This window comes from Arachis stenosperma, chromosome 5 (genome assembly GCF_014773155.1).
Source record: "Arachis stenosperma cultivar V10309 chromosome 5, arast.V10309.gnm1.PFL2, whole genome shotgun sequence".
NCBI lineage: Eukaryota > Viridiplantae > Streptophyta > Magnoliopsida > Fabales > Fabaceae > Arachis > Arachis stenosperma.
This window is the reverse complement of record NC_080381.1, coordinates 635,875-661,092: the sequence shown is the minus strand read 5'-3', so window position 1 is coordinate 661,092 and position 25,218 is coordinate 635,875. Positions and strand designations below refer to the sequence as shown.

General features: G+C 26.8%; 3 protein-coding genes across 7 annotated transcripts; 2 read left to right on the top strand and 1 right to left on the bottom strand.

The window, feature by feature from the left end:
• Positions 1 to 3,235: 3,235 nt before the first annotated feature.
• On the bottom strand, positions 3,236 to 4,954 carry LOC130982306 (8-hydroxygeraniol dehydrogenase-like). The gene is made up of 5 exons (XM_057906268.1): positions 4,854 to 4,954; positions 4,564 to 4,677; positions 3,977 to 4,490; positions 3,613 to 3,766; positions 3,236 to 3,525 (listed from the first exon to the last, which is right to left on the bottom strand). The coding sequence occupies exons 1-5, from the start codon at positions 4,946 to 4,948 to the stop codon at positions 3,317 to 3,319; spliced, it is 1,086 nt and encodes a 361-aa protein (XP_057762251.1). The 5' UTR covers positions 4,949 to 4,954; the 3' UTR covers positions 3,236 to 3,316.
• Positions 4,955 to 9,487: 4,533 nt separating this feature from the next.
• Positions 9,488 to 13,860, top strand: LOC130982304 (probable mannitol dehydrogenase). 5 transcript variants are annotated; one of them, XM_057906265.1, is made up of 6 exons: positions 9,497 to 9,671; positions 10,716 to 10,829; positions 11,016 to 11,529; positions 12,093 to 12,246; positions 12,460 to 12,673; positions 13,353 to 13,845. In XM_057906265.1, exons 1-5 carry the CDS (start codon positions 9,571 to 9,573, stop codon positions 12,663 to 12,665), a joined length of 1,089 nt encoding a protein of 362 aa, XP_057762248.1. In that variant the 5' UTR covers positions 9,497 to 9,570; the 3' UTR covers positions 12,666 to 12,673; positions 13,353 to 13,845. The 5 variants fall into 5 exon arrangements, 4 of the variants coding, with proteins under 4 accessions (XP_057762245.1, XP_057762248.1, XP_057762247.1 ...); XM_057906264.1 differs by having other exon boundaries at positions 12,460 to 12,687; positions 13,353 to 13,844; XM_057906262.1 differs by lacking the exon at positions 13,353 to 13,845 and having other exon boundaries at positions 9,488 to 9,671; positions 12,460 to 12,870.
• A 7,059-nt stretch (positions 13,861 to 20,919) lies between these two features.
• Positions 20,920 to 22,871, top strand: LOC130982303 (probable mannitol dehydrogenase). Its single transcript, XM_057906261.1, has 5 exons — positions 20,920 to 21,052; positions 21,289 to 21,402; positions 21,474 to 21,987; positions 22,238 to 22,391; positions 22,487 to 22,871. The coding sequence occupies exons 1-5, from the start codon at positions 20,949 to 20,951 to the stop codon at positions 22,690 to 22,692; spliced, it is 1,092 nt and encodes a 363-aa protein (XP_057762244.1). The 5' UTR covers positions 20,920 to 20,948; the 3' UTR covers positions 22,693 to 22,871.
• The last annotated feature ends 2,347 nt before the right edge of the window (positions 22,872 to 25,218 follow it).

Here is a 25,218-nt window from a genome sequence, read left to right as displayed (position 1 = left end):
AGAAATAATTTAACTGAAAATTACGACAAAATATGAGTCAGTAAGTGATGAAACTTCCAACAAGCAAACAGGTTCGTTTGTTTCCTTTTAAAAGCTAATTATTGGCCTAATAATGGAGACGATAGAATTATACATTATTATCTCCCGCTAACAAGAATACTACTTCCCCATAAACACACTAAAGATATTATTATTATTATTATTATTAGTCTTGACCAATTGGTTCTCATAAAGCCATGCAACTAGAAATTTATTAAAAGTTGTACATCGTTAGGATATAATTTTCATAATAAAATCTCTATATATCTGTAAGATACTTTTTATCTTTGAAATAGCTTTTAGCATTCAGTTAAATCTATTCAATTATAATATAGTATTTCGATTTAGCCAATAATATATCTTGTTTATATAGTGAGCAAGAGAAGTGTAGTATTATAAATCTTATATTACTTGAAAAAATATAGTGCGATAATTAAATTTTAAATAATTGATGCAATGATATGTGTTACATCAATATTTAAAGAGTATTCATTTTTAATGATAGCACGGAAACAGTTCAAAAAATAAAATAAAATACGTATATAATATAATATTATATTATGATTGTTTTTTTTTTTTACAAATATCTTTTTTTATTTACATAAATTAATTGAGATAAGTTTTACAGTAGTTACTGAAATAGGACTTAAATTTTAAAGTAATTTTTAAAATTAATAATTACTCAATTTTATTTTCGAACTTGCATTCCGAAATTCATACCAGTTCCTAATACAATTTTTGTTTATCAGAACATTGAAACGACGTCATTTTATATTTATAAAAAAAGAAAAAGAAAATCTAAGCCGCTCCTTCCCCTTCTCCAACGGGAGTCCCTTCTCCTTTTCTTTTTATTTCTTTCTGTTGCCGCTTCTCGTTGGCCTCCGTCACGGCACCGCGCTGCACACCCCTTCCCCAACCTAATCTCTTACACTCTTGTTTTTTTCTCTATCTTTTTCTACCTCTCCTTCTTCTCTTGTCTTTTTTCTGTCTTCTTCTACCTCTCTGATTCCAAAATTAATTCCTCTATTATCTCATTTTATTTTTTTTCATAAACAACCAACCATCAATTTTTACAGATAAATAAACTAAATATTCTCATTACTCATTAATAAACACTATTTTTAACAAACTCAATTTAAAGTCATCTTCCACTTAAATCACAAAATTTATTTATCAAGTTCAAAATTTTATACAATTAATGATGGAATAAATTTCATTGCAAAAAAAATAAAAAAAAAGAATCCATAAAAAAAAAATAGGCTGAGAGGAGAGACTAAATTGAAAAGGAGGAGGAGAAGAGAAAAAAAAAAGGGAAATGCCTTATGTTGGGAAAAGAGAATTAGAAGGAGAAGGGTGTCGGGTTGAAGGGGTTGAAGAAGTAAAAGAGAAAGAAGAAGAAGGAGAGAAAGGAAAAGGATCTCAAGCAGTGACGGATCCAAAAAAATTTGACAATGGGGACAAAATATATGTAACATAATAATAATTTAGGTTTAGCTAATATATGTCTTAAAGATACATGACAAACTTACTATTAGTAGAATATTTTAAATTTTTTATTTAATAACTGCAAAATAAATACATTAAAAATTTAAATTTTTTGTATTTTCAACAAAAATATTTTTAATTTGTAATCTTAATATGTGCCTTTAGGACACAAGATAAATAAACTCTAATAATTTTTATAATAAAAATATTATATTTAAAAATCAACTATAAAATTATTCATTAACTATTATGTATTTGTGTATAAATATATTTATTGTTTAATTCACTTTCAATATATATTTTGTATTTTAATATGTATTCTATACATATTCTATACAGATAGTTACTTTTTATATACATATAGCATAATTATTGTTATAATTATATTTTATTATTATAAAATATTATTAGTCTTCAAAATATATAATTTACAAATTAAAATACTAAACAATAATATAAAATTTATAATTCCAATTTTTAGGATTCATATTTTTAAAAAAATTGAATAATTTTTTTTAACAATACAATCGAAGTGCCTCTTTTATATATATATATATTTTAACAATACAATTGAAGTGCCTCTTTTATATATATATATATATATATATATATATATATATATATATATATATATATATATATATATATCACCAAACAATTATTAGAAATTCACTTCTCGTAAAATCAAAAGCCAACTTTCGATGATATCTATAATTAATTTTTTTTTTAATTATTGTAGTTGCTACAGAAAAAACTAAAATTAATTTTAAAAAAAGATAAATAATATCTTTTGAGTTCATTTTTAAAAAAGAACGCCCAATCTTATTTAAATTGAGAATTGATCATTCTAATAAACATCTAATATGAAATTTTTAAACTGACTATTAAATACCAAAAGTTGAGTATATTATGGAGTCAAATTCAATAATTTAATAGGAGTAAATAAATATTATTATAATATGCTACTCAAAAAAATTTTAAATTGTAGTGGGGCGCTTGCCCCTACAACATAATATATAGATCCGTCCCTGGTCTCAAGTTGAGAAAGGAAAAAGAAAAGAGAAAGGGCTTCGAGTTGAGAAAAGAGAAGAGGAGGATTTTTTTTAATAAATACAAAATAATGTCATTTTCAGTGTTTTAATGATTGAAAAATGTCTTAAAAATTAGTATAAATTTTAGAATTATAAGTTTAAAAATAAAATTAAATAATTATTAATTTTAAGAATCATTTTAAGATTCGAGTGCAATTTTGAGGCTGTTTTAAAACGTAATTCGAAAACAATTTAAAAGTTGATACGTATGAACTTTTAATGTTGGTATTTAATTAATAATTTTTTAAATGAAAGCACTACATCCCTAGTGTTATTTGCATTTGTTACTGAAGAACTGGACACCATGTCAATCGAGTGCCATTGCATATGATTGTGTGAAAAATGTGATATGATGTGTATCACGTTTTACTTAAATTTAAATTCATTATCTTTTTGTAACCTATTTTTAAATGTCACACATGATTTTTCTCTTTTAACCAGATCAACAAAGCCTGTGAAAGGATCTAAACCTGAGGATGAAGATAACAAAGAAAGTTTCCATAATTTGAAGACTAGAGATAATAACGACTAAATTGTAATGTCATCCAACCTCTCCTTAAAATGCAGTAAAAAATTATTTTTATCATGGGCTATGAAATATATAACTTAGCTCACTTACTTACTATATATTATTATTCCCCAACATACAAAGAAAGATAAAAAAAAGACTCTTAAAATGTTAATGATGCATATTTTGGTATTTAAGAGGTTGTGGCATTGAGAGTGTTTCCGATATCAATAACAAATCGATACTTGACATCTGCTTTTGCGAGGCGTTCCATTGCCGTGTTTACATAATCCATTGCAATAACTTCAATCTCAGGTTTCACGTTATGTTTAGCAGCAAAATCAATCATTTCTTGTGTCTCCTTCAACCCTCCAATACTACTACCAGCTATCATCTTTCTTCCTTCAAATGCCAAACAATAATAATTAATCCTCTGTTAAATGGTATGTTTAATAAATTGGTTATTATTTGTTTCTAACATAGTCTTACCCGTACAAAGAGAAAATATTGGCAACTCCAGAGGCTTTTCGGGTAAACCAACCATCACAAGTTTTCCATTAGGCTTTAGTAGAGCCAACAATGGAGCCAAAGGATGCACCGCAGAAACTGAGTCAATAATACCATCCAAGCTATACATTGCAGCCTAGAAAATAAAACTTGTTAAAAATGAATTAAACTATACAGTAGTTAGTGTGTACATACACGAATTCACGTAAAGTTGATAGTTGAGAGTCTTTAGATAAAAATCTAATCAAATCAGTCAAATCATTTAATCGCTCTCAATTATCAACTTTGCGTAAAATCGACTGCACCTGATGAGTTTCCACCTAAAAATAAATTAAAATACATGTACCTTCATCTGATCTTGGTCTTTACTTAAGAGAAACGAATCGGCTCCTAAACGTTCAATAGCTTCCTTGTGTTTGTTAGGGGAAGTACTAATGACAGTTACTTTAGCACCAAAAGCTTTGGCAAACTTAACGGCCACGTGGCCTAATCCACCAAGACCAACCACACCGACGTGCAAACCAGGCTTGTCAAGTCCGAAATACCTGAGAGGGCTATACACCGTGATCCCGGCACAAAGCAACGGAGCGGCCACATCCAGTGGAAGGTTATCCGGGATGCGAATGGCGAAGCGTTCATCGACTACCATTGAGTCAGAGTAGCCTCCGTAGGTGATGGTGCCGTCCTTGTTCTTGGCACTGTATGTTAGGATCATTTTCGGGCAGAAATTTTCAAGATTTGCAGCACAGCCTTGGCATGAGTTGCAGGATCCAACCAACACTCCCACTCCCACTTTGTCTCCAACTTTGAAATTTTGTACCTTACTTCCTACCTCTGTCACTACTCCAGCAATCTCATGCCTGTAAATCAAATGTATGTGTTGTTATTTGTTTTGATTAATAAGAAACAAAATAATTTTGAAGATTAGCATACCCAGGTACTATAGGGAAAGTGGTATTGCCCCATTCGTTCTTTAACATGTGAAGATCGGAGTGACATATTCCACAGTACATCACTTTGAATGCCACATCTTGCTCTCCAGTTTCCCTGGACAAATTTCCGTTTAACAAAATATATAATTTAGTTTTCGTTATCACTTGATGAAGCTAGCTAAGCAATTATCAAGAATTAATTAACATTGCGTTTTGATCTGCTCCAAAAGCTAATGTCTCACTAACCCTAGATTTTATTGTTCACAAGAAATTAAACATGAATGGGGGTACCTTCTGGAAAAGTTGAAAGGGGATAAAACCCCAGAAGGGTCCCTAGCTGCCCATCCAAAAGCCTTCTTTGGATGCTCCGTCTCTGGTGACGCCATAGATCAGATCAGATACCGATGGCTTGATAATGAGAGAGGAATTATATTAATTATCAAAGTGATGAGAAGAACGTATCAAACGCAAGGGAGATCGGAATTCAAATATTGAATGGGCCAATTTATAGTTGAATGTGTGTGCATGTGTGCATGTGGCTCTAATACTTATGAATCATATGGTGCCATAGTAGTTAATTACCTTAGATATGGATATTTGAAAAGTGAAACATCCTTTTAATAGGAAAGACAAGATTTTGAACATTCTAAAAATAGTATGTACATAAATGTATTTTTTTTTTCTATGATAATATTTAACCAAATCAGATGCTTTATTCTCCAGATTTTATAACATATATACAAAGTAATTTTCAAGATTTAGTTTCATCAGTCAAATTAATTTAATTTCTGTCCAAGTTATTCCATAAGGTATTAACAAAAAAATAGTAAGATACTGACATGAAGTGTTAAATTTTAAAATTGTTTTATCGAACAGAATTTTTAATTTATTTTTTGTGCTTATTGAAAATTATTTATTTTTAGTTTAAGTTATAAAATATAGATATTATAACTTTTAGAAAGATATTTTTATAATAAAAAAATTTTAATAATATTTGACTGAAATTTCTATATAGGTATAGGAATAATTATTGAATTTAAAAAATAAGATAATTATTAAATTATATATTTTATAATAAATTATTTTAATATATAATAAAAATCAACTAATATTAGAGTCATTATTAAGTGTTTTTAGAGTAAAATAAAACGATCAACTCTCTCCAATCAATTTATATCACATACACTAGCTAAAGTGATTTTATTATAGACACTTATTAATAACTTATCATTCAATATATATGTATCAATCAGTATAAGAGTAGTTATAATTTTTACCTATAATATCTAATAATTTTTTCCAGTACTATATCACAATATTCTATATGAGTGCAACACCAATCATGTCACATAGTTGAAATACTATATATAATCTATTTTATACTATCTTTTTTAAATAATTAATTAAAAAAGACAAGTTCTAATTTTTTATGCAAAGTAGAATAAAATAAAATATATAAATTAAATAAGTATAAATATGGAGATTATAAAATTTTATTAACAATCTCCTTATACAAAATTGTTATTTACAAGACTATATTAATAATCAAGAAAATTTAATATCTTAAAATTTATTTTAGTGTTTATTTAAATATAATTATTGACTTTTTATTCTTATAATTATTAACCATCCAAATAAAATAATATCCTATAATTTATTTCATTGTCTATTCTAAAATACTTACTAACATTCTATTTTTTAATTATTTTATAATTTTATTTATCATTTATTTTTAATCAATTATATTAATATACAAATTAAGTTAAATTAAATACGATAATACTTGTACCAATTAACATAACTTTTTAATTTGGAATTAACTACTGTTTAACTTAGTATCATTTTCTATAGAAAATGATTATTAGACCAAAAACCAAATAATAATGTTATATAGTTTATTAAAAAAATCAAAGAGTAGAAATAATGCATCATAAAAAGAAAAATAAATAATATCGAATAAAATATTAATTGATAAAAAAATGAGATTCTCTTTTAGTATATATAATTTTTTTGCAATGAATAAGTTATAAAATGTAGATATAGGTAAATAACAAAAGAAACTAATAAAATTGTGTTTTTTTATAATAATATAAATTAAAAAAATATTCACGATCATATATAATTTATGGTGAGCATATAACTATATTAAACAATAAGTTCCAATAAAATATTAATAGAAATATTAGATTTAATATTAAAATAAAAAATATAAATAATAAATAAAAATTTAAAATTTAAAATCAAAGCAAGAAATGAAGAAGAATTTTTAGTAAACAATGACTCAAATATTAATGTGACGATAAATTAAATTAAATAAGATATATTTAAATTAATTAAATTAAATAATTAATATAATAAATTAATTATAATTATTTAGCTCAATCAAGTAAGTTAAATAAATAAAAATATCTTATAAATATATCATAAAAAATTATAATACTTTTAAAAACCATTAATAAAAATACATAAGACAAATAAATTAATACAAATTAAAATAAATCAATTTATTTATTTTAGTCACATTAAATAATTAATTAATTATAATTAATGTGGTCAAATAAAATATTAAACAATTTGATATTTATCTTAGTCAAATCAAATAAATAATTTACTTTTTAAAATCATTAATTAAAATACATAAAATAAAAAATTAATGCAAATTAAAATCAAATTAATTTATTTAATTATTTCAGTCAAATTAAATAATTAATTTAATTGATTAATTATAATTAATTTGGTCAAATAAAATGTTAAATAGTTGGATATTTATTTTAATAGAATCAAATTATTAATTAATTAATTAACGTATTTAAATAAATTAAAAAATAAATAAATAATACCTTTAAAAGTATATCACATCAGTTATATTATTAATTAACAAAATTTGATTTTAATAATATATAATAGATAGATAATAGAATTCGTATATACAACACCAAAAAAGAAAAATGATAGAGAAAGCATGAAGTTAGTTACTTTTCAGACCTAAGCTTTTTGAATAATCATCGGAAAAAGATCAATCTGATTTGATTTTGGCTACACACGAGTTAAATTTCATTATACAGCTAATTTTAATTGGGCACATTTGTATGAATAATATTCATTCAAATGAAATACACGACTACAATTAATGTGACCTTTCTGAACATAGATCGTGTATTCATTAATTAGGATCACATATGTTGTGTTGACTTTGAATTCTTCGTTAACCACCGCCTTATTGTTGGGTAGCGTGACAGACTGACAGTGATAAGTAGATTGATAGTTTGAGTTCAAATAGTTCGATAGATTAAATTTGAGAGTTAGTGAGTTATACTTAAATTTGAAATTGAGTTCACAAATTAAATGAGTCGAATTTGAGTTTGGATAAGTTCAGTTTATTAATTATTTAAAATTTTATAATTATTTTTTATATATAATTTTAATATAAAATATAAATAAAAAATTTATTATTAATGGATAGATAATATATAAATTTATTTTTTTTAATATTTTTTAATATATATAAGTTATAATTTATTGATATATAATTATAGATTATATTTTTATTATTTGAGTAAGCTCGTGAATTTTTGTTGAGCCGAGTTTGAATTTACAAAATAGATTCGTTAATGAGCCGATCCGTGAGCCAAGCTTAATTTTCGTGAATCGAGCTTAAGTTTAGTCTAACTCGACTAAGCTCAACTCACTTCCAGTCCTAATGATACGTATTAACGAATTTTTTGAAATAGAAAAATATTCCCAACTTTTTGAAAATTTGCATTCACATTCCTAAGCAGTAGTTTTTCTTTAAATAGTATTTGTTTTGAGATATTAGAATGAAAATTGAAAGATTGAAATTTAATATTATGTTTATTATATTAATTCGAAAATTGATACTAAAGTTTCAGTCTCTGCTATTCTTAAAATTTCAATTCAATACTTTTAAAAAATAAAAACACAAAAACTAAAATTTTAATAATATTTTATACTTAAAATACTCTTATATATCTTAATTAATTAATTTTAATTTTATTCTTTATATAAATTAAATTAAAATTTTATTCATATTTTAAACTAAATATAATATTAAATTTTATTTTAATTTTTATCTTTCAATTTCTGTCTCTCAATTAGAGCTGGAAGTGAGTCAAGCTAGCTCATGAGCTAGCTCGAACTCGACTCATTAATAGCTCGATAAGCTAAGCTCGTGAGCCAAGCTTGAGCTTGGAATTGAGCTCATAAATTAAATGAGCCGAGCTTGAGTTTGGATAAGTTCGGCTCATTAGCTCGTAAGCTGACTCAAGTATATATATATATATATATATATATATATATATATATATATATATATATATATATATATATATATATATATATTTTTATTTATTTAAAATTTTATATTTATTTTTATATATAATTTTGATGTAGAACATAAATAAAAAATTTATAATTTATTGATAGATAATAATATATAAAATTGATCTTTTTAAATATTTTTTAAAATATATAAGTTATAATTTATTGATATAGAATTATATATTATATATTTATGTTTTTATTATTTGAGTCAGCTCGGCAGCTCGAGCCAGCTCGTGAGCTTTCGGTGAGCCGAGCTTGAGCTTAAAAAATAAGCTCGATTGTTAATGAGTCGAGTCGTGAGTCAAACTCAATTTTTGTGAGCCGAACTTAAACTTGGTATAGCTCGACTCAACTCGCCTCACTTCCGGCCCTACTCTCGATCTCTCGGTTTCAGCCTTTTACATTGGTAGGAACCACTGACGAACGAACTTGCACGACAAGCATCGGAAAATTAGTACACGACACATAAATTTTGTCACCTTAATCAAAATTAAAACATCGTCCACAACGTCAGCAAATACGTCAGCTAAAACCTCACTCTCGCATTATATAAGCAACGCTAGCTCTTTAGCTTTTAGTTCATCCATAATCACCACACTTAAGTGACACACTGACACTTATATCGTTCTCTGTGTTTGAATTATAAATTAGAAGACTCAAATTAATTATGGCATCACAGCAACCTGAATTTGAGCATCCTAGGAAGGCATTCGGATGGGCAGCTAGGGATACTTCTGGTTTTCTCTCTCCTTTCAATTTCTCTAGAAGGTTTACTCCTCTTTCCTCTTTGTAATTATTATTATTATTATTATTATTAACAAAGAACTTTTTTTAGATCGGACACTTTGTTTTTGCCGAAAAATCTTATTTAATTGAATTACTAAAATTTGGTGGAAATCAAAATAATTGATTATAAAATTCAGTATGAATCAATTTAGATTTTTATTTTTTTAATTATCAAATAAAATATGAACTTATTAAGAAATAAGTTTTGCACCCGCAGCAAATACAGGCATGTTGTTTTTTCTTTTCTTAAAAAAAAATTTATCTGTTAGGTCAATAATTGAAATAAAAATAACACGCTTATTTAATTGAATTACTAATTACTTCTTGTGGAAATTCACAATCAGCATCAATCAATAATAATTTGGCTGATCTTCTAATAATCTATTTACTTGCCTTTGAACAAATACAAGATCGTATATTAATAATTTGGGTAGAAACACATCAAGTCAGGCTAGACTTTATTTTTAATAGGTCTGATCTGTTATGTAGTTGATTGGTCCGAATTTGATCTAAAATCTACTATAAACTTTTTTCAAAATATTAAGTTTGGTCTGACCTAAAATCTGTTAAAAGACCTGTTAATTTTTTTTTATAAAAATAAAAATATTATTTAAAAAAAATTTAATAAACATATTTATATATAAAATGTCATATTTAATATTTATAAATTTTTTTAAACTTTAAAGTGTTTAAAATATACAAAACTATTTATAATTAAATATAATAAATTTAAAATATTTTATAATTTTATTAATAATAAAAAAATTTATTTATATATGTAATTATGTATTAACATGGCCAGACATGTTTAACAGGCCAATAAAATTAATTAATAAGTTTGGAGTTGGTCAATTAACATAATAAGACTTTTATAAAAGTTTGAGTTTGTACTTATTTTATAACAAGTCAAGTGCAGGTCAGACAACCCCTACTGATAATGAAATTTGATTTCAAATGTTCCATAATTATATGTTAATAGTTACTACTTATTAATTAATTAGCTTTATAAATGGTAAAAATTTTCAGGGAAACAGGAGAGAAAGACGTGGCATTCAAAGTGTTATACTGCGGAATATGCCACTCAGACCTGCACATGGTGAAAAACGAGTGGGGCAATGCCATATATCCTATGGTCCCTGGGTATGCTTTAATTTTATTGCTTTCTATTAATACTTTATTTAGTTGCTTTCTATATATACGAAGGATGCTGCTATATATATCAACTAAAAATCTCAAACCATTATGGTTATATACCAAAGTTGATTTTTCATAGCATTAATTGAATTGAGTTAATAAATATGAAGAAATTGTGTACAAAATAAACAGGCACGAAGTAGCTGGCGTAGTGACAGAAGTGGGAAGCAAAGTACAAAAATATAAAGTTGGGGACAAAGTGGGTGTGGGATGCATGGTTGAATCATGCCGCACTTGTCAAAACTGTGTTGAAGATCTTGAGAATTATTGCCCAAAAAATATTTTTACATATGGTGCCAAATACATTGATGGTACTATCACATATGGAGGCTACTCTGATTCAATGGTTGTTGATGAACACTTTGTGATTCGCATTCCGGAAGCTTTGCCTCTTGATGCTGCTGCTCCTCTCCTTTGTGCTGGGATCACAGTTTATAGCCCACTTAGATATTATGGGCTTGATAAGCCTGGTTTGCATGTGGGTGTTGTTGGGCTTGGTGGGCTGGGCCATATGGCAGTCAAATTTGCTAAAGCTTTTGGAGCTAAGGTTACCGTCATCAGTACATCACCTAATAAAAAGGACGAAGCAATAAACATTTTGGGCGCTGATTCATTTTTGTTAAGTCGTGACCAAGATCAAATCCAGGTGCACTAATGTTTCAAACTTTCAATAATGAATACTTTTTATATATTTTTGAGACAAAACATTACGGTCAATAGGTCTATAAATTTTTAATATTACATATTCTTTTCATTTAATCTATTTTCATTGGATGTGATTTTTAATATTTTTATATTAGAGTAAGAAACTAAATTGTCAACTTTATCGTTAAAAGAAAATGTTTGTTATTAATCAAATTCGTTTTTTAAAAATTTTAAGTTGGTCACATTATTAGTCTTTTCATTATTTTGTTATTGGTAATGACACTACATACACATACCTAACAATTTTAATTTATTATTAATATGATAAATTTATAAAATTAGATCAAATTAAATTCTCAATTTAGAATTAATTTAATCTAATTTTATAAATTTATCATGTTAACAGCCAATTAAAATTATATGTGTTTGTGGTTAGTGTGGTATCTATGTCACAATGAAGGTGATAGAACGATTAACATGGTTAACTTAAAATCTTTAAAAGATAAATTTAATTAAAAATATTTTTAAAAATTAATTAAAAAAAATTTTGCTATTATTTTATAGGCCGCAATGGAAACCTTGGATGGTATTATCGACACAGTATCTGCTGTTCATCCCCTCGTATCTCTTATTGGTTTACTGAAGTCTCATGGAAAATTAGTAATGGTTGGAGGACCAGAAAAACCTTTAGAACTACCAATCTTTCCTTTGCTTAAGGGTATGTGTTATGTAAGCATATACATGCATATATTTCCACAAGTTGTGTATGTAATTATAAAGGATTAAAGGGTGAATTCGGAAATTTACTACTATTATTACTTAAGCTCACAAAGATATAATCTTCAAAAGATTATTACTTATTTGCTTATTGCGAAACTTGTAACATTAACTCATATCAAGTTAACACAAGTATTGTTTCTTGTATTGCTAGGGAGAAAGATGGTAGCTGGTAGTCTGATTGGAGGGTTGAAGGAAACACAAGAAATGATTGATTTTGCTGCTAAACACAATGTGAAGCCTGAGATTGAAGTAATTGCGATTGACTATGTGAACACTGCAATGGAACGCCTCGCCAAAGCTGATGTGAAGTATCGATTTGTGATTGATATTGGAAACACACTCAAACCAAGCTCTTAAGTATACAAGTACAATTTACTTGGTATTCTTCGAAGAGATCAAGTATTATCTATTAGTTATTAATTAGTTTATATTTTTAACTATTAAAGTATTTAATTTAATTTTATATATTTTGATTTTGTTTATTTAGTTATTAGATTAGACTTTATATTAGTATATTTAATTTTTTTTATCTAATAAAAAATTATAATACCTCTTAAATTATTATAGTCATCGTGTATATAAAGAATAGAAAAGTGTCAAAATATTTTTTGGTTTCGTAATAAAATTATTGTATAAACAAGTAAATTTGAGTGAATATCTTTTTGTTGTATTAAAGAATTAGATAAAAGGTTGAATGAGTTCTTTCAATTGAACTCTCAAATTATTTAAACAAATTGGTTGAATGAATTCTTTTTTTTATCAAATAAAACTCTTCTTTTATATAGATATAATATTAATTTAAATTTTTCGTCTCACTCTTTTATAGTTAAAAGTATCTATTTACTCTGATTCAGTTATCACATTACAAAAAAAATATAGTTAAAATGATTATTTTTTTGGGTATTTATAGCGGTTTGAACTCCTATTATTACTAGAAACAACGGTTTTAGAAAGTGACGTAATTCTAAATGTCATTCTGGTTAATACAGCGGTTTTCAGAAAACTACCACAATTTTCTGGTTTAAAACGGCAATTTTTGAATAGGTTAAAATGGTGAAAGACGCGATAACAAGAAGATGCTCCGATGCGAAGACGGCAAACACTGGAAGACGACAAGGACTCAAGGGCATGATGAGTCCTGCTGCGGTGAGCGGTAACGATGACGTCGAGAGTCCGTGAGAGGTGGCAAGGAGTGGGAGGTGGCAGTGAGGTACTAAGGGGGTGGGAAGTGGCGGTCCACAGTGGTGAATGGCGAGACAGTGAGTCCATTAGAGGAGAGGGTTTGAGGGTGAAGACCGTGATTTTTGAAAGGAAAGGCTAGGTTAACAAGGTCTCAAACTCTCCTGACATAAATTCTCTTCATTCTTAAAAAAAATTGAGGGTATAAAATGTGATCTTTTTTGTATATTTATTTTTTGTTCTACTTACAAAATTAATGATAAAAAATCACATTTTACTCTCTCAATTGTTAAAAAAAATTGAAAGGATCCAATACTTCAAACTCAAATCTCATATGTGGGATATATAATAGGGTCATTTTAGTTTTTTCAAGTAGTGATAATGAGATTTTTTATTTCGATTTAAAGCATTGAAAATGGTGTTTATATATAATTTTTTATTTGAAATAATAAAAAAAGTATTTGTAGATACATTTTCAATGTTGAAATTAAACTTTTTTTTGTTTTTTGAGTTACTATTTTTTTCTTTTATTTTTAAATTTTTTTTACTTTTTTAAAAAATAATTTAAACTTTAAAATTTTTTAAATAAATTAAAATAATTTATATCACTCTTTTAATTTAAGAATATTTTTATATTATAAACTTTATGTTTTTATAACCAAAATTTCACAAATCAGTTCAGTTTAATTAAATATATATTATTGAATACTTTGTATATAATAAAATTTATTTAAAGTATAATTTGTAGAACAATATATATTATATTAAACAAATAAAAAATAAATATTCGGAATTCAAATCTTAATGTAACAAACTAACAATATATATTATGGACCATTTCAATGTGTGTTGTTTTGGGACCATTGTAACTTGTGTATTAGAACTTAGAAGTTTAGAACATTAGACTACTGTTTTTGAACATGCATCACTGTTAGAAACTCCATTTCATTATTTAATTCTTTTATCATTTTTCAAACCAGCTAACCCATGTATATATTGAACCAATTTTTTGTCCTTTGAACCACATCAACCAGTATATTAATGAAAAAAACGAATTTGACCACATGTTTATCTTAATTAATGATATACTAAGTATAAGATGCGTGTGATTATCTTGACATTGCCAACTCAAAATATTCACATGAGAACATTAAATGGGTCATCATGTGAGTAGCGCCTAAATATAAATACCTTTTCATTATATTTTTACCTAAAAACTAATTAAACAATCTTAATTTTAGTCATTTAAAAATTTACTATAAGAGTATTTTGTTCTTTTTAATATAAAATTATAATTTTAATATTTACTAATGAAATCAAATTTATGTAATTAATCTTATAAGGATATTTTAGTTTTCTTAAATAAATCCTAAAAATACACTACTTTAATATTTTTAAAATTAACTAAAATATAAGGATATTTTAATTTTTATATTAAATTTAAATTTCTAATTTTTGATACAATCAAATAATTTTTGTTAATTTTATAAGTGTATTGTAGTCTTTTTTTTAATTAATCCCAAAAAGTTATTTTAGTATATTAAAAGTGGACTACAAAAATATTTTAGTATTTTTAAAATTAATTATAAAAGGACATTTTATCCTCTTATAATAGGTTATATGAATATTTTGTCTTTTTAATAAATTTTTTTGGTGACTTGTATTTTTTTGGTGACTTAATAAAATTTAATAACCTTTGACTTAAAAGGATATTTAGTTTTTTCAAATTAATTATAAAAGGTTATTTTTGTCAAAATATTAAAAAGGTATTTCAATCCTTTTACATATTATTCAAATGGATATTTTAGTTTTTTTTAATTAATTAAAAGGATATTTTAGTATGATATAATCAGTATATGATATATTTTTAAATTTGATTAATATTTGGAATGAAAAGTAAAAAGATATATATTGTTAGATTTAAATATAATTTATCTATTTATTAATGATAAGACATTAAATTATCACATGTTTAATTTAAAATGATATCAACTAAGAAGGGTGCCTATGTGTACCTAGGTGTATTTGTGTATATGCAAAATTGATAAAAAAAAATGATTTGAGATCATAGTTTGAAAACCATATATAATCTTAGTAGCTTGTTAAATACATTATTATTAGTAAGTGCATATATTATATATAAAAATTAACCATCATCATTATATATTCTACCGTTATCAAATAATTGATAACAAAAAAAATGCATTACAAATTGCTAATTATTATTATTATTATTAAGTATATATACTATATAAAAAAGTTTAATCATCTTCATTATATAATGTTTATGTTTATTGTTGTTAAATAACTAAATAATACGTAAGAAAAAATGTTGCAATAAAGAATGAGCTCCTAGAAAAAGATGATTTTTCAAGAATCCAATTATCATATAATAATAAGATTAAAAGAGAAGGTAAAAGGTACATAGAAAATATATAAAAATAAAAAATATTATTATGTATTTTTTATTAAAAAATTATAAAAATAAAATTAAAATATATAAACTAAAATTATAACAATACTATTGAATTAAATTTATAAAACGTAAAATATTTTTATTGTTATAATAAACTAAAATAAAAAAATAGTATAATAAAATTATTATTATTATTATTATTATTATTATTAATAAATTTATATACTATATAAAAAAATTAATCATCCTCATCTTTATATAATGTTAATTTCTACTGTTATCAAATAAGCTAAAGGAAGAAGATTCTCTAAGTTACATAATAATAAAATTAAAAGAGTACATAAAGAGTACATATTAAATTACTCTTTTATATTAGTCTATGACAACAATAAAGAAGTCTTGTGACCCACAAATTCAGTCTAACAGAATATATAAATTCAGTTCTAATTTTAGTTTTTATTATCTTATCTTATCTTTATGTTATCTTTTTATCTTATCTTATCTTATCTTTACTTTTATTTAATCTTATCTAATTTTAGAATACATAATGTAAAACCCTCGATTCACCACCTCGATTTGCCAATCGTCTCAAACCCTCGTTGTCTCAAACCCTCGTCGTCTCAAACTCGTCTCAAACACTCGTTCGCCAATTATCTCAAATTCTGGTCGTCTCAAACCCTCGATTCACCGCCTTGATTCGCCAATAGTCTCAAACTCTCGAAAAGAGCAAATTCAGAAACAACCAATGCCTTTTATTGTGTTGATGAGAACTTTGTAGGGCATAATGGCTGGAAGATTTTCAAGAGTTGTAAAGTCAACTGAACGGGTAATCTATATAGATTGTTCAGCTATAATCAGCCGGTTTGAGGGAAGAGGAGTTTCCCTCAAGCAAGCCGAAGCATTAACTGAGGCAATAATTGATGCTGTAGCCCACTCAACGGAGAATATCTCACACATACTAACAGAGAAGGTTGATGAAATTCTGACATTAAACTGGGTGAAAGATGAAAGCGCCAGAGAGAGTGTCTGAAAGATCTGAAACATCGTATGGATGCACTTAGAGCTGATATGGAGATGAACAACAAGACATTGAATCCTGAATTTATATATTCTGAATTTGTGAACCATCAAGACTTTTTTATTGTTGTCATATATTAATGTCAAAAAGTAATTTAATAGTACATAAAAAGTACACACAAAATTTATTGTAAAAAAATGTACATGTAACAGGCACACAAAATTATTGCACAAAAAATACTCTTTATATTTTATATATTAAAGAACAGTTATTATATATAAATACTCACTCGTTCTCAATAATGTGCTAATTTATTGCATGCAGTCACTTTCGGTCGCCTCGAAGACGCGGAGGTCTTCCACGTCCTCTCTTAACAGCGGTTGTCTGCTCTCTAGTAGGATTTGAGAAGTTAAGATCTAAAAGTGCAATAGGTTGTTCTTTACCGTTAAATTGAATCATAGAATCAACTCAAAACATGCAATTCAAATTAATAAAATCAATAAGTAACTCAGAATCATAAAATCAGTTTTATTAACAAAATTTTAAAATAAGAAAAAATAAGTACAGAAAATAACAAAATAATAAAAATGAGTAAATAAATCCAACAACTCAAAATCACAGAATCAATACTATTAATAAAATAGAACTTGAACAGAGAGGGAAGAAGGAGTACATAGATATATATAAAAAGACATTGATTTCATATTTTATTTGATAAGTTAGACATGACAAAAAATTATAAAAAAAGTTAGTGTCTTAAATTAAAAATTAATATCTCAGTAAATAAACATCATATATATATATTTTTGTGTACTCCCATATCTATATTTTAATCAATATATATACCAAAAACAAACACTGCTATATATATATATAGATAATATGAATGAGAGTTAAAAAGATTTAAAGAAGAACCCATAAAAAATCATAATAATTTATATATTCCCACTAAAGTACTATTTTGGCTTTGGCTTATACTTAGTCACGTAACATTTGCTTTACTTAGAGGTATAATAGGGACTATAATTTAAATATTTTTCTTTCAATAACTATTTTTTTGTTTGAGATAATCCTTATAGTTGATATTCAAAATAAATATTCTGATGAACAAAGAAGATTGAAGCACGGACACCTTGATCCGAATGAAATCTGATTCACGGTTATTGTAGATTAAATGAAATTAATGTAGTATTGTGAAATCGATAAATATTATATGAATAAATATAGAGAATTAATTTTTTTAATATTTAATATTTGTAATTTTTTAATTTATATTTTTTGAAAAAGTTTAAGGTTTAGAATTATATCTAAAATTTAGAATTTAAAATAAAATCATTTTAAAAAATTAATTGATATTAACTGAAAATAAAAGATGGTTCCACACTTGAACTCATGCTATAATATAACAACCACTATTATTGTTTATCAGGGGCTCATGAAAGTTAAAATTTAAACAAAATATCTAACAAATGGAAACTAAAAGAACTCAGGCACCTCGATCCAACCGAGATGCGATATACTCACAATGCTATTATTCCTTTTTTTTTATGATTAATTATTGAATACTGATAAAATTATAAAAGAATAAGAAAATAAAAGATGAAAAAATTTTATTGATTGTTGATCGATTGAATTGAATTGAAGTTTAGTTGTAATTTATGAGGATAAAATTAAATATATATAGAGCATTGTCATATGAAACATAAAAGTAAATAAAGATAAGATAATAACAACTAAAGATAAGATAATAAAGACTAAAATTGTAATTGAATTTATGTATTCTGTTAGGCTGAATTTGTGGGTCATGAAACTTCTTTATTGTTGTCATGGGCTAAGATGGAAGAGTAGTTTAATATGCCCCCGCAAGCTAGTGGATGAAAGATGTCAATAATTCACAGTCTGGATAAGTTCCGATGAAATTGTTGAGGAAAACGCGTCTTACGTGGTGACGCGGAGAAAGATGCGTGCGGCGGAACTTGAGCTGCCAGCGGCAAAAATATAAAATGAGATGCTGTGCTTGAGCAGCGATCCTCAAAAAAATGCGTACGGTGGAGTTTGAGCTGCCGGCGGCAAAAATATAAAAGGAGATGTTGTGCTTGAACAGCGATCTTTAAAAGAAAAATGAAAAAATAAGCGTGGCGCGTATGGCGCAACAAGAGAGGGCGCGTAAAGCGCGATAAGAGTGCAGATGGAACTGCTAAAACAGAATGCAAATTAAACTGCTGAAACAGAATACAGATGGAACTGTCGGAAGAAGGCGCAGATGAAACTGCCGGAAGAAGGTACAGACTATTGTGACTATTTCATGAATGATAGTTGTTTCCTGTTAGAACAAGGATAACCAAGACTGATGTTAGATTTTTATTTGGATGGATGTAATAAAAATTGGTTGAATTCTGAGCTAATTTAAAAGATTGATTATTATTGTGGGAGGAGGTTGAAAAAGAAATAGAGTGATTTCTCACCGGAAAGATGATAGAAGGATACCAAGGCTCTGATACCATGATAAAAATGTAAAGAAATAGGAAAATCAAAGAAAATAACTTTTATTGATTATTAATTGATTAACTTGAACATTGAATTATGAAAGTTAAACTAGACTAAGTTTAATAGAAAGCATAAACAGTGACACTAAAAGTCTGAAACTGACACTAGACACTTCAATATCAATGATCCAATCCTCCATAAATATTTCCTTTACAATAACACAGTCATGCTACCACAAGCTCAAACATAACATATCAATAATCCGATTACAAAACGCATCCGACGTTCCCGGTCATACGGCGGCAACGTTCTCCGAATCGTCGAAGTTTGGATCATTGGCATCCAGAGCCACCGGACCGATCTCCATCTGCCAGTAGTTTTGGCCGCCGATCCACGTGAGCTTTCCGCCGTGGCCTCCCTTCTTGGACGATCCGCGGAGTCCGCTGGCCAATTTCCGGCTTTTCCTGGCCTCCGAAGATGGGTTCCCATTTGCCTTGCGGTTCTTTCCGGCGTCCTTCGTCTTGGAGTTCTTTCCGGCATATTTCATTCCCATTGTTTTCGTTTTTCACACTTTAAACACTGATCACTGAAGGCCTTTAATTATCGATAAAAACTTTTCTTCCTCTAATAGTATCAAGGTGCTATGTGCATTCAGCAAAAATTAATCTTTACGCACAAAAAAATTGTATTTATTGATTGAATTGAATTGAAATGTATTCTAAACTATGAAGATAAAACTAAATATATACGAGCATTATCTTATGAAACATAAAAATAAATAAAGATAAGATAAGAACAATTAAAAATAAGATAATAAAAACTAAAATTATAATTAAATTTATATGTATTCTGCTAGGTTAAATTTGTGGGTTACGATATTTTTTTATTATTGTGATGAGCTAAGATAGAATAGTAGTTTAATAAATATTATTGGTTACTATTTATTGTATCCAAAATTTACAAGCAAAAAATTGGTGAAAATATGATAATCTTAACAAAAAAATAAAAAATGGTTTCTTCCGAAAAGAATATGATAATATTAAAGAAAATGTAAAATCTTTAAAACACTAATAAAAACAATGAGAAGAATTTTTTTGCTTTTTTTAGTGCAACATTTATGTGGTGTGAAATATAAAATGAGTAATGTTACGTATTCAATTTTTTTTATGAATTAAGTCTAACTAAATTAAATAATAAAATTTAAAATATTATTACTCATAATTAATTTTTATTATATATATTACACCAAACTTAATTAGTAAAAAAATTTAGATATATAATATTATTAAAAGTAACGAGCGATAACGAACGTAACTTTGACTTGGCATGGAGTCAATGAATTAAAGAACACAAATAGAGTTCCAATACAATGAACCAATGATAATAAACTAGAGTACGTAGATTCGTAATCTAAGTCGTCATAATAGCGTCATGAAAGACGTCAATACTCTTTCAGTGCAGCACTTATAAATAGCGCTCTTGGTTTTATCCTCCATCACCATCATCGTTAAGATCACTAATCAGTGTTACTCTCTTCCAAATGGCATCAGCACAAGTACCTGAATTCGAGCATCCTAAGAAGGCTTTCGGTTGGGCTGCCAGGGACCCCTCTGGTCATCTATCCCCTTTCCATTTCTCTAGAAGGTTCCTTCACAACTGCATGTTACAACAACATGCTTGTTACTTATTTTTTTATATTTGTACACTAAAATCAGCCACTAAAATCAGCTATTAATATATTTTGGTATAAATATGTGTGGTTTAATTTATTTTTATAGTATATTTTATATTGGCTGACTTTGTAACTGATTTTGGTGTACACGTAGCATAATCCTTTCTTATTTATATATTAAGATTTGGTTTTTGTCAAAAATTTTCAGAGAAACCGGTGACAAGGATGTGGCATTCAAAGTGTTGTACTGTGGGATTTGTCACTCGGACCTGCACATGGTGAAGAACGAATGGGGCTTCTCCATCTATCCTATGGTCCCTGGGTATATATGCTTTATACTTTCTTTGCTTAAATATTCTACTTGTTAGATATTTATGTTGGAAATATACACAGGCATGAAGTTGTTGGTGTAGTGACACAAGTGGGAAGCAAGGTTCAAAAGTATAAAATTGGAGACAGAGTCGGCGTGGGATGCTTGGTTCAATCGTGCCGAACTTGTCAAGACTGTAACGATAATCTTGAAAATTATTGCTCCTCATATACTCTAACATACGGTGCAAAATCCAGCGATGGAACCGTCACATATGGAGGCTACTCTGACTCAATGGTTGTTGATGAGCACTTTGTGGTTCGAATTCCAAATGAGTTACCTCTTGATGCTGCTGCTCCTCTGCTATGTGCTGGGATCACAGTGTATAGCCCTCTCAGATATTTTGGACTAGACAAACCAGGCTTGCATGTTGGTGTCGTTGGTCTTGGTGGGTTAGGCCACATGGCAGTCAAATTTGCCAAGGCTTTTGGGGCTAAAGTCACAGTAATTAGTACCTCACCCAACAAAAAACAGGAAGCAATGCAACATTTAGGAGCTGATTCTTTTTTGATAAGTAGCAACCAAGATCAGATGCAGGTATATGAGATTAGGCGAAGATTGACGATGCAATTGTTTTTATGTAAAGTTGATAGTCGATAACTATTAAATGATTTGACAGATTTGACTAAACTATTATTTATGGTTTTTCAATTATCAACTTCACATGATAACAACTGCACACGTGAGTTTCTACAATAAGATTATGAGATTACTAGTACAAAAGTAACTGATGATGTATATAACCAAAGAAGAAGTGATAAATCTGACAATTTTTTTGCTTATTTAGGCTGCAAAGGAAACTTTGGATGGTATCATTGATACAGTTTCAGCTGTTCATTCTCTCGTACCTCTCATTGGTTTATTAAAGTCACATGGAAAACTTGTAATGGTTGGAGCACCTGAGAAGCCTCTAGAACTGCCAATCATTCCATTACTTATGGGTAAGTACGTGTGTGTGTGTCTCTTTCTCTATATATATATATATAAACAAAATTTTGATACCAAAAGATAAATATGTATGATTCTTAATTGGCAGGGAGAAAGTTAATAGCCGGTAGTGGTATCGGAGGGTTAAAAGAGACTCAGGAGATGATTGATTTTGCTGCAGAACACAATGTGAAACCTGACATCGAGGTCATTCCTATTGATTATGTGAACGAAGCAATGGAGCGCCTCATCAAAGCAGATGTGAAATATCGCTTCGTCATTGACATTGGAAATACTCTAAAACAAAGCTCTTAAGCCTTCTTTATTTACTCTTGATCATCATTTTTTGAAGAGATTAAACAACAATAATAATGGAAGAATATAGTGCTGCCTCTTAGCTTCCTACTTTTCATGGGAATTTCAGTTTTCAACTTTGTTTTATATTTTGTGGATTATATATCTTGAATAAAATACATGTTGCTCGCCTCGTGTCATTTGGCATTTCTTAGAGATATATAATAATTTCCTATCATATATTTGAGTTTAACATTTGTTTAGGTTTTGTACTAGATTTAGATTTTACTGTTACCATTTTGTTATTTAATTAAGAATAATTCTGTACGATACAAATATTTTTAGGAGAGCACTTCGATGACGATATTAAAAATATTTTTTGTAAGATATTATTGAATATTTTTATTAAATCAGTTAATAATTTATTTTTTAATAAATAAGGACAAAATCAGTTTATTATAGCAACAATAATAAATTCATTTGTCTGCACTATAATTATTAGACTCGAGTTGATCCGACTGATTTACATAATCTAAACTTAATCATGTTTAAATTTTTTTGATAAAAAGTAGATAAATATATCCCTAATTTTTGTTTAAAAAAAACAAAAAAAAAACTATAATCCAATGGGTTATGTAAATTGGTCAGTTCAACCGGATCTAATAACAATTAAGTTTATTGTTATTGTTATAAAAAAAATCGGTTTTATTTTAATTTGTTAAGAAATTTAAAAATAATCAATTCATTAACACGTCTAATAATAATGCAATCTATAAATGCCTTTACAAAAAAATGTTTTACGCGTCTTTACAAAAGCATCCTCCATATTTTTATTTGTTAAATTCAACTAAATTGATCTATCTTAATATCAACACAAATAATTTTATTATTATTTTTCATCTATTTATCCAAATTTTATTATTCAATTTAGTTAGAGTTAATTTATAAAAAAAACTATACGTGTAGTATTTTTCATTTAATTATTTAAAATTGTAATCACTTTCACTTAAAATAATTTATTTATATGCAAAAAAATTATGAGGTACCTCATACTTTTAGCTCTTCATTTAAAACATATATACAATATCAAGTATCAACCTTTAGCTAAGGTCCAAATTAAACTAAAATTGGTATATAATTTATACGAAGAAATTGAAGTTTGGGGACATTAACCCCCCCCCCCCCCCCCCAAAAAAAAAAAAAAAAGAGATTCCGCCACTATATATATTCTTGTGCACAGCTCATAAATCGCTTGTTACAGACTTCTCATTTATTTAAATCATATCGTACCGTCTATGAAGCCGGATTATGTGGGTCGGTATCTTTTAGTTCTTTATTACATACATTAAAACTTAAAAATTTTCGTAATTGATTGATTTATTCAATACGTAATCTGAAAAGATTTTAATAATAAAATAAATCGATATTTTAAGTATTTTGGATAGAAATAGAAAAAAAATTGTGTCTTTGGTTTGTACTTCTTTAAGAAAGGTACAAAAAATACAAAAATTTATATCTTAAGATAGAAAGATATTTTTTTGTCTCTATATCTTTATATTTATCACCGAATTCTCTTATTTATATATTCAAGCAACTAATTTGCATTTGAAAATACAAAAACATGCTTAACAAGTGCTCTAATCATGTTATATATAGATTGGTTTATTGACTTTTAATGACTAATAGAAAAGTTCCAAGGCTCTTTAATTATTTCCAATAATATTCTCGAACGATGCATGTATAAATCTGACAACAATTTTAGTGTTCAGTATTGTCACATACTGGTGCAATTATCATCGTGTGAACACAGCTCATAAATCGCTTCTTACAGACTTCTCATTTTGTTTAAAAAGAAGTTGTCTTTTATATTATATTCTTGTTAGCATAAAAAATATAAGATTTAAAACAATAAAATTAGACATTATTATTCTTGTGGAATTACTACAGTCAACTATCATATTACGTTTTTTTTTTTTTTTACGATATCTCCCAATTTTATATCTAGCAACTGACTATTAAATATAATTAATAAATCAGAATACCTTAAACATGAAATGGTAAGATAGTTTAAATTGTAAAAATGTCTAATTCATAAAAATTTACATAATTGATTGATCTATTCAATAAGTAATCTGAAAAAATTATAATAATAAAATCGATATTTTTAATTATTTTGGATAGAAATAGAAAAAATATTGTGTGTATTTGATTTGTACACTTCTTTAAGAAAGGTAAAAAAAAAAGATAATGCTAGAGAGACCAAAAAACAACTAGAATTTGTTTTATTTAATATTCATTAAATGTCGCAACAATTAATGAATGTTAAATAAGACAAGTTATGACTATTTTTGGCTGATGATTTTCTTTCGTTACCAAATATTTTCGAAAAAAAAAATACAAAAAATTATATCCTAAGATAGAAAGAAGTTTTTTGTCTCTATCTTTATATTTATTACCGAATTCTCATATTTATATATTTAATTTTATGTTCTCGATACACACACCAATTCAAGCAACTAATATGCATTTGAAACCGCTCATAAATCA

Excerpts from the sequence above, each read along its gene's own strand:
- LOC130982306 (XM_057906268.1), bottom strand. The coding sequence starts at position 4,948 with ATGGCGTCACCAGAGACGGAGCATCCAAAGAAGGCTTTTGGATGGGCA. Across the intron at positions 3,767-3,976 it reads AAGACCAAGATCAGATGAAG|GCTGCAATGTATAGCTTGGA; the intron begins GTACATGTATTT and ends TTTATTTTCTAG. Across the intron at positions 3,526-3,612 it reads AATATTTTCTCTTTGTACGG|GAAGAAAGATGATAGCTGGT; the intron begins GTAAGACTATGT and ends TGGCATTTGAAG.
- LOC130982304 (XM_057906265.1), top strand. The coding sequence starts at position 9,571 with ATGGCATCACAGCAACCTGAATTTGAGCATCCTAGGAAGGCATTCGGA. Across the intron at positions 9,672-10,715 it reads CCTTTCAATTTCTCTAGAAG|GGAAACAGGAGAGAAAGACG; the intron begins GTTTACTCCTCT and ends AAAAATTTTCAG. Across the intron at positions 11,530-12,092 it reads GTGACCAAGATCAAATCCAG|GCCGCAATGGAAACCTTGGA; the intron begins GTGCACTAATGT and ends ATTATTTTATAG.
- LOC130982303 (XM_057906261.1), top strand. The coding sequence starts at position 20,949 with ATGGCATCAGCACAAGTACCTGAATTCGAGCATCCTAAGAAGGCTTTC. Across the intron at positions 21,053-21,288 it reads CCTTTCCATTTCTCTAGAAG|AGAAACCGGTGACAAGGATG; the intron begins GTTCCTTCACAA and ends AAAAATTTTCAG. Across the intron at positions 21,988-22,237 it reads GCAACCAAGATCAGATGCAG|GCTGCAAAGGAAACTTTGGA; the intron begins GTATATGAGATT and ends TTGCTTATTTAG.